The sequence below is a fragment of the Gekko japonicus genome, unplaced genomic scaffold (genome assembly GCF_001447785.1).
Source record: "Gekko japonicus isolate JY-2015 unplaced genomic scaffold, Gekko_japonicus_V1.1 scaffold232, whole genome shotgun sequence".
In the NCBI taxonomy this organism is placed as follows: domain Eukaryota; kingdom Metazoa; phylum Chordata; class Lepidosauria; order Squamata; family Gekkonidae; genus Gekko; species Gekko japonicus.
The window spans coordinates 1,120,430-1,129,797 of NW_015162481.1; the positions used below are offsets into that span (position 1 = coordinate 1,120,430).

Below are 9,368 nucleotides of genomic sequence, written 5' to 3' on the forward strand. Positions count from 1 at the left end.
CCCGCACCCCGCCCGTCGCCGCGCCATGCCGCCGGAAGTCTTCGGTATGTTAGTTCCCTTCCTTAATGTAAGAACTGTTAAGTAGTATGAACATGGCTAGAGAAGGAATCCCCCCCCCCCATCTCTTTCCCAGGTGCCCCAGTCCAGTGTGGACATAAGGGCTATTTCTCAAGAAAGCAGAGCATGTGAGATAAAAACTCAGGCTTTTAAAAATATTCACTGATGAAAATCCTTCTTATGTGAGCTGTGTATACAGTTATGCGAATACTACAGATCAGGTAGTTGCTCTTAAGTAACTCTTGCCCAACACTGCTTCCCTTGACAAAGAGGCTATTTAAGTATTTTTATTATTATTTACAGAATTTGTATCCTGCCTCTCTTCCCTTTCAAGGGCTACCAAAGCAGTTAACAATCTAAAACATAGACGGAAAAAAAATTACGTTATACAACCATTAAAATCAGTCCCACTCAAAACCATACATTATTAAAACCATTTTTTAAAAAAGAGTTAAAAACAGAGTTAAAATATATACAGAAAATAGGTACAATACATACAAAACATAAAAACATTGGTTAGGAAGGCGGAATCATTGAGGGAAAGCCAAATGAAACAAAAAAAGGTCGTCACCTGCTGGCAGAAGGCAGCAACTGAAGGGGGCAGATGAATCTCCCTATTAACCTGCTTTCCTCCCTGGTGAGGAGTGAAAGTGGTTTACAAGATACAGAAATACAATTTAAAGAAATGAACAGACACAAACTAACTGTACAGTACACCACCTTTTGGGCTAGTCCTGGACCTACTACCCTGGCTCACTCCGTGCCCCAGGCTAAGAAGTTATGCCTCTGGCTGCACCCAGGTTAAATACTGGAAAGAGCTAAGCACTGAAATGCTATTCCAAACCCTCCTGCTGTGCTTGAAGTGCTCCTGTCCACACCCAGGTTTATTGTTTAGGGGAGGCTGGTTCAACAGGGCTTCTTGCAAACAATTTCTCACGGGCTTATGTGTATCAGTGATGAAAACCGAAATGATGCACGTCGATCTTCTATTCTATTATGAAATGTGAAAAAGAAAAAGAACAGCAAGCTGTCTGAAAGGACTAGCCGTTCCTGCTGTAGAATGAAGAAACTATCAGTATGGTGGTGTGTAGCAGAGCTTTTTTTTTTGTTTTTTGCCAGTGCTTCTTTTAAAATAACATTATGACTTTGATTACGTATTTGCATTATGATTGGGGGTGGGGGAAAGCTGCAGTTGTTTTCTTCCTTCCCAGTTGTCTGAGATATAGAAGTATAGGGCTTCCCCTGATCTGGATGGCCCAGGCTAGCCAATCTCATCAGATCTTGGAAGCTAAGCAGGGTTGGCCCTGGTTAGCGCTTGGATGGTACATGACCAAGGAAGTCCAGGGTCACAACACAGAGGCAGGCAATGGCAAATCACCTCTGAACGTCTCATGCCTTGAAAAGCCTACAGGGTCACTATAACTTGGCTGCGACTTGACGGCACTTTCCACCACCAGGGCTTTGAAACAGGCCTGCTTAGTTCTGTAGGCAACACAGTCTCACTGTCTCAAGAATGATGGGTGATAATGAAGTTATATTACATCCCTTTACTCTTCTGATCCTGCTTTCTGCATCATCTGTTTATTTAGATATTCCCTGCTGTTCTCCCCAATGGGGGCACTCAGAGTAGCTGTCAACATCTTTCCCCCCTCCTCCATTGTTCTTCCCTATCCTTTGGGGGTAGGTTAAGCTGAGAGAGTGAGCGACTGGCCCAAAGTCACCCATGTGAGCTTTAAAGGCAGATTGGAGATTCAGCCATGGGTCTCATGGATTCTAATCAGACAGCATAACCATTGCACCATGCTGGCTACAGTACAGCAAAACTGGCATCCTATTTATTACAAAGGATGAGGGAGCAAAGGAAGTTGATGGGAGCAGGAGAAGCATAGGATAGAAGGAAGAGCGAATGTTTTGTCTCCCATAGCCCCCTTTAATTGCACTTGGAAATGAGTAAGCAACATCTTTGGATTATGTAAGAACCTTCCTGCTGTGTCAGGCTAAGGATCGCCAGTGTATCTGCAGCCTTGGCCAGCCAGATGCCTTTGGGAAATTGGCAAGCAGGGCATGGAAGCAACAGCCCTCTTGCTGCTGTGACTTAATTCTCAGGGCTATGATGAATCTGAATAAGAGTGGCCCATTTATTTTCATGCTGTTCCACAGTCCCTGCATTTTGTGGTTAATTTCCAAGGGATATTTAAAATTCTGCCATTAAAATTTATAGAGCTGCTTACTATGGCAAATTCTTTTTTTTAAAAAAATCACCTGTCCGGGGTAGGTTTTCCTCAACCCAGGAACGTATGTGTGGCACAGTTGCATTTTAGTGGAGTAAAATACTGCGAAGGCAGTTCACAGAGGTGGCATTTGGAAGTATTCATAACCCAATGGTGGTTGTAATGTTCTTAAGACAGTAGGGTCCCACATGTTGGGACTTTGTTTTGGCTTAAGCTCCTTCCAGATAGCTTTTGTTGCTGGGTGGCACATTTTAAATGGCTTTATAGCAAGCCACAACCACAGAAATAATTTATTTAGGCAGATGAGGAATTTTCTTCTACTATAGATGCAAGCTACTTGACATCTTTTAAAAACTTTGCTAATGTTAGATTTTGTATATATGTACCTCGTCTTTTTTTTCCAGGACAAAATAAGAAACAGTAATAAGTTTTTATTTATAGGCGCCCATGGTTGGAGGCCCCTGGGCATTTTGACAAAAAATAAAGTAAAAACATATCCCCCCCCCCCCCGCACACAAACGGGATTTGTGCCCAAATGAAGCTGAGATCTGGAAGAAAACAAAGTCTGTCATTTTACCCTAACATATAATATACAGCCCAACAATAAATATCATTGTGCTTTTCGTGAGCGGAGGCTTACATGGATAAGCAGGGAGAGAATAAATCTCATGATGGGTGAGAAAAATCTGTACTGGATCAATAGGAGGGAATAGATCATGGAAGTCAAATGGGAACTAGAGACTTTCTGTGGTGGTAGAGTTTGCCCAGACTTCCCTTGCCATTCCACAATTTTGTCTGGCTTTTGTTTACAGGACAATGTCTTTATTAAATGTGCTTACACCATTTTCTGTTTTCATTGTTGTTGGAATCTTTCCATAATTGTCACACAGGTGCCCCTCCCCCATTCTTGTACTTCTGCTGTTCTTGTAAAAGTGGCAGCTTCTCTGTTTGTCCTTCTTCTTGCCCCTCCCTCTCATATCACAATATGCTTGTGGTGATATTGTCTGCATTGATAAAAGAGGGGATCCCCCAGAAAAGAAGACCCAATTCAATAGTGCACAACATATTTGTGTTATGTTGTACAATCTGCTGTCATCCTAAATGTCTTTTGATGGTGGGGAAAATGGGTGACGGCTGGGATGGGCATAGTGGAATGGCAGTGAGTTTGTTTAGGACCAGGGCTCAGAAAGCAAACTTGTACCATGGGACCGGCAAGTATATAGTTTCAAATTAAACCAGTGTTCAAGCTGAAGAGGCAGTTTTGGGGTGAGTAGCAGCAGATGGACAGAAGGTGGTATTGGAAGTGCTGAGAGGCTTGAGGGTTCAGAATAGGAACTGGTACCAAGACAGGAAAGCAGATCAGACTTGTTAAGAAAGCAAACTAAAGGTAAAGTTCACTGTTTCCAGGTAAGGTAGAGACTCAAGCCCACTGAGAGTTGTTCCAAGGCATTTGTTGGGGCTCTTGGTTCTAAGATTCTTTAATTTTAGATAAACACTTGACTTGGAAAGTTTCTGGAAACTCCAGTGCTTCTCTCTATTTATGAGAGCTGTCTTTTCCTTGGCTGGAGATAGTAGTGTGCAATCTCAAGCAAAGCATTGCTTGCTTTCTTTTGCTTGAACACATGGAGCCAACTGATACTGAATTGTACAGTTCACCCATCTAGCATGTCTGAACTGGTGGGACTGAGAAGTCTTTCTTAGTATTACTGCCCTAAAGTCCTTTTGGTCAGAGAACCTATGATCCTTTGCATGTACGGCATGTTCAGTACGAATGACTTATAGGCCTCTCCTTTTGGCAAGGTTTTAAAAAGCTTTGGATCACTTGGTGCAAACCAGCTGGTCCATAATTTCTGTTTAAAGGATGGGATTCTTAAATCATAACTATCCTGCAGCTGGTAATTGTAGTTTGAGCGCTACAAGAATTGATCAATCGTTCTGGGTATGACGTTCAGAAATTGCCTAGAAGCAATTTTGAATTGAAAATGTTTTCCATGAATATATGTTTCTCCTCTGCTAGACTTAAGGTAGTAATGAGGCAACTCATCAAAAGATTGTGAAACTCAGCAAGTTAGAGACTATCCTTTAATGTGGATCTTCTACATTTTCTGAGCATCTAATCAAGTGATGGCAATGGAATTCACTTGTATATTATTGTAATAATAAGTTAGTGAGGCATGACTTTCCCTTCCTGTTGCAATGTTAGCTATTCTTAGCAGTGCTGTGTTTTTTCCAAATGATTGCTTAAATAGTTTGTAAGATTACCCAATAACATGTGTCAGACCAATTCATCTACGATTTCCTCATGAGTCCCCCCCTTCCTCCTTAAAATTGTCCTTAGTGTACTTCAGAACTCTGCTGTGTAGTTGGAAATGCCTGTTGTAGATATTTTAGTTGGTTCCTAGATGTTTTGATAAGGTTGGCCTCCTTTTTGTTCTGGAATCAGTTTAATTCTTGTAAAATCATAAACGTAACATCACAAATATAAAGGTTTTATTTGTGAAGGGAAGGTTTAATTGCAGTTATCAGCAGAACTGTGACGGGCTTTTAACCACATCCATGAACTGTTGAGAGTGTTCTCATGGGATTGTCCCATTTGTGAGATATGGGCAGTTGGTTGTCAGGTGTTTGAGGGTTCAGTCCCAGGTTCCATATATTTATCAGGCAATGCCAAAGGTGGAAAATGACTGACTGCTTCAAAATATGTTGGTGCTTAGGAATTTGAAGTATTTCTTTAGCCTTGCAGAAGCCTGGTTTCCATGTTCCATTCCTCATCTCATCTTTCACTTTTAGGGCATGCTCCATAAGCAGTGAAAGAGGGCCAGCGTTGGAGTATAGTTTAATATGTCTTAAATATCTTTGCCTTTTCCATATTAGTGGCTGAAAGATATTCACTATTTGGGTGAAATATATTAACATAGAAGATCACTAATATGGATGATCCTAAGAGCAAGAGATTCAATATTTGGGTGAAATATATTAACATAGAAGATCACTAATATGGATGATCCTAAGAGCATTTTATAATCTGTTCCTCAAATTCTTGAATCAGCAGAAGAGAAACTGAAAGTGTGTCCTGCTCTATATGGAATTTTTATATGATGTACAAATGCACATAATTCAACACTCTACTTAGTGTTGCTTGCAAAAATGCTTTATGTGTTTGTAGACCTGTTGAGAGAATTAATGAGAATTTATGTACACTTTTTAAAATGGGTATTCTTTAAATTTAAAACCTGTAATTTTGAGAAAGTTCCTAGTTTTGCAGCAAGTTAGCACTAATGTATGTATTTAATACCATAGTTCTTCAGTACTGTTTAACTTTATGGCATAAGGCATTTCCTTTCTCAAAAGATCATCTGACTTGGATTCATGTTACATTATTAGTGTACCTAATAACTAGATTTATGGTTCAAGCCATATCTGTTCATCTTTTTTGTACTTCGTGGTGAAGTAGAGCTCCTGGTTATTCCCCCCATCTTTTAATAAAAGATATTGAAAGTTCTCCTTAGAGAAGGGGTTCTCCTTCATCAAGGCTCTGCATGTGGATTCCTTGATGTTTAATATACTACTGGTAAGTTGTTTTGAGTTTCTTTGAATTGAATAAGTGCAATTTTTAACTGTTCACCCCTGCCTAACTAGGTGGAAAGGTTAGATGTAAACCTTTTAAATAAATAAATGAGCTTGTGTTGTTGGTGGATACACAAGTTAGTATTATTGCTAAGAGCACATTCTTTCCATTACACCTTGGTCACAAGCTGGCCCCACAGACATAGTCATGTTGATCCATGCTATTTTAATCTCCAAAATACACTACTGTAATATGCTGCCTTTGTATGTCGGGCTGCCTTTGAAGACCGCTAAGAAGCTTCAATTGCTACAAAATACAATGACAAGACCAGGCCTGTAACCAGAAACTTTTTGGTGCCGGGGGGGGGGGGTGTGACGTCACAAAACCCCCACAAAATAATAAAATAAAAAATCTTTGTCCTCTGATATAATTTTAATTTTAACAGTGTGCTGAGACTGTTATCTGCCACCTACTCGTCAATTTTCTACATGATTTACCTGAAAAAAACCCAATAAAAGCATATTTTATAGCCCATCTTTGGAACATCTTCCTCTTCTGTAGCCTGCAGCCACTTGTCCTCCCTGTGGCCTGAATAGTATAAAGAGACACTGAGGCCCTTTGGCTCTCCCTCCTGCAGATGCTGCCTTCCGGCCCACAACAGCTTAAGTTTATTTGCTCAGGAAATCACTTCCACATTTCCCAGGTGCCGCGCTCAAGTATTTTGTCTCTGACCTCACTTTCTGGGTGGGAGGCAGTGGCAGCTGTTGCTGCATGGGACTCCAAAGCCCAGCCGTCCATCTCTGGCCCCACAGAGCCCTTGGCTTTCCCAAAACTCTCCAGTGGGAAAGGGCTTGGAGGAGCTCCCGTAGGAAAGGGCTAGTGGAGCAAGGGAAGGAGGTGGCCCGTTGCCCTCCTGCAAGTTGTGACATCTGAAGTGGTTCTGCTCCCAGCGCCACTCTTGTTTCACCCAGCTCGCCAAAACTTTGCCTGTCCCTTTGAGGCCTGTTGGCGCGGCTCTTCTCAGGGAAGCTCCAGCCAGACTTATTTGCCCTGGGGCCCCCTTTTGTTCCCAGAGCTGACATTGACTGGGCCTCACATCCCACGCCACCCCTCCACCGCTCCCATCCTGATGGGCAAGGTTCGGAGGGAATGCTGGGGGCGGCAGAGCAGGAAGGGGTTTCTGGCAGCATGACTTGTGGGTGTGGCTGATAAGTGAGGGGCATGGCCCTGATATGCCCCATGATAGCTATGGTCCTGTGCAAGACTCCTGTCAGGGGTCAGCCATGGAAACCTATCACTCCAGTGTTCCATCAAATGATGTATATAGGCAGTTGCCAATCTTGCAGGGTGGTACCATAAAAGAATTTAACTGTTTATGTAAAAATAGTACCAACCATCTTTTCCAGTTACATGATATAATTGCTTCTCAGCTTTTCACCTGGGATGCATTTTATACAATGTAAATTTTAGTTTTAAGAAAATGTTTGTGGGAGTGAGCCCTGTCGAATAAAATGGGATTTACTTCTGAGTAGACCGGTTAAGATTGCTCCCATCACTGTCTAAGCCCAGTAATCTCAAATGTGAAGCTTCTCAGAAGTGCATTAGAATATTCTCTGCTAAATTATTTTTTTCATGATACTGGATATCTCTGTGCAATAAACTTGTGCATGGTTCTCTTCCACCCAGAGGATCTGTGTGGGCACAGCTATACTACATACTCAGCTAGTCTGTTGCTCCCTTTCAGTATAGAACTCTGGGAACTATGGTGGTGAATGATAATTTCTGAGTACTTTGACCCAACTTCAGTTTCCAAAATGCGTTGAGAGAAGCTATACCGACTAAACTGATATCTACGCTGCTGGCTTTCCCATTTTCATATATGCCCTAATACACTCTTTACAACAACCTCCTAAAACTACAGTTCCTTGATTTTCTTGAACAATTTATTTGATTTATCCTGAGAGCCAGTTTGGTGTAGTGGTTAAGTGTGCGGACTCTAATCTGGGAGAACCGGGTTTGATTCCCCACTCCTCCACTTGCACCTGCTAATGTGACCTTGGGTCAGTCAAAAGCTCTGGCACAGCTGTCCTTGAAAAAGAGCAGTTTGTGTCAGAGTTCTCTCAGCCCCACCCACCTCACAAGGGTGTCTGTTGTGGGGAGGGGAAGGGAAAGGAGTTTGTAAGCCGCTCTGAGACACCTTTGGGTAGTGAAGGGCGGGGTATAAATCCAATCTCTTCTTCTTCTTCTTCTTCTGAGTTATTTACATCAACACTAAAAGCCGTGATCTGTACTCATTCGTGCCTTGCCAGAATTCTCAGTAGCATTCTGTGATTCTGCCTGTATTACCTTCTGCTTGTTTGTTCTGTCACCGTATCCTGCAAATCTAATTGATAGGAAACAAACATTAATAATTGCTTATGTGGTTAATGGTTAGTTAGATCAGCAGAGATACAAGCATAATTAATTCTGAAGATATTGCTCTTCTTTTTAAAAAACATAACTTTTATAGCATCTTTTAATTTTCAAATTAGGAAATGCTACATCACCACAAGCACAGCGCCCTTCTTTTATGGACTATTTTGATAAGCAAGATTCCAAGAACAAAAGCCATGAAAACTGCAATCAAAACATGCATGAATCATACCATATATCAAAAAATGTTTTCCCGGATAACTGGAAGGTCCCTCAAGATGGCGATTTTGATTTTGTAAGTATTTTTATACAGTTGGATTTTGCATGGAATTCACAAAAATATTTATTGATTTAGAGAGTAATCTTAAGCAGTTCTACCCAGAATTCCACTCAAGTCTGTTAAGTGGGACTTACTCCCAGGAAAGTGCTTTATTAGTCTTTATCTTTCTACATGGGGCTAGAAGTCTACAGTTCTTCTATGACTAATATTTGCACTGCCTCAGTGCTGCAAAGGAAAGATTCAACCAGGGATTTCTTCTAGAATACTGATTATCTCTCTCTTTCGGCAAGTAAAGGTTTATCTATTTCAGTCTGTTGGTTAGAAATTGCACTAATTAATGCATATGCAACCTAGCACTTATTAATTTACTTTTCTTACAGCTTCAGTTGTGGCTTGGTTCCAACTATTCTCTTGGAGCAATACAATTAAGAGACAAACAGGGACAGAAGATTCCTAGGAATACAGATTTCCTAAAGGCATGACATATTTCTACATACTATAAAGGGATATAATCTCAGTCTGCTAGAAACGGCTGTATGCTGTAGTGAATACCATCTATATACTAATACTGAACTGGCCCCGTGCATGCGGATATCTAAATCCGCGCTCCGGGGCTACCTGGGGGGCAGGGAGAGGTTTGTGCCCACGTGTGCACAAAAATCGAAAAAAACCCCAAAATATCGGGGGGATATTTAAATCCCCCCAAAACTGACAGAGCGTTTCCTGCGCATGCACAGGAAATGCTCTGCCGCCAGCGTCGCCGCCTCGGAGCCGGGCGGGCGAGGGGGGGGAACAGCCGGCCTCGCCGCCGGCCTCGCTT

At 41.8% G+C, this 9,368-nt stretch overlaps 1 protein-coding gene across 1 annotated transcript in view; it reads left to right on the plus strand.

Annotated features, from left to right (window-relative positions):
* Positions 1-9,368, plus strand: part of STK3 (serine/threonine kinase 3) — a 185,234-nt gene that overhangs the window by 91,743 nt on the left and 84,123 nt on the right. The window contains exon 10 of the mRNA XM_015405871.1: positions 8,388-8,563. Coding sequence (XP_015261357.1) covers positions 8,388-8,563 — 176 coding nt within the window. The remainder of the gene's footprint in view (positions 1-8,387; positions 8,564-9,368) is intronic.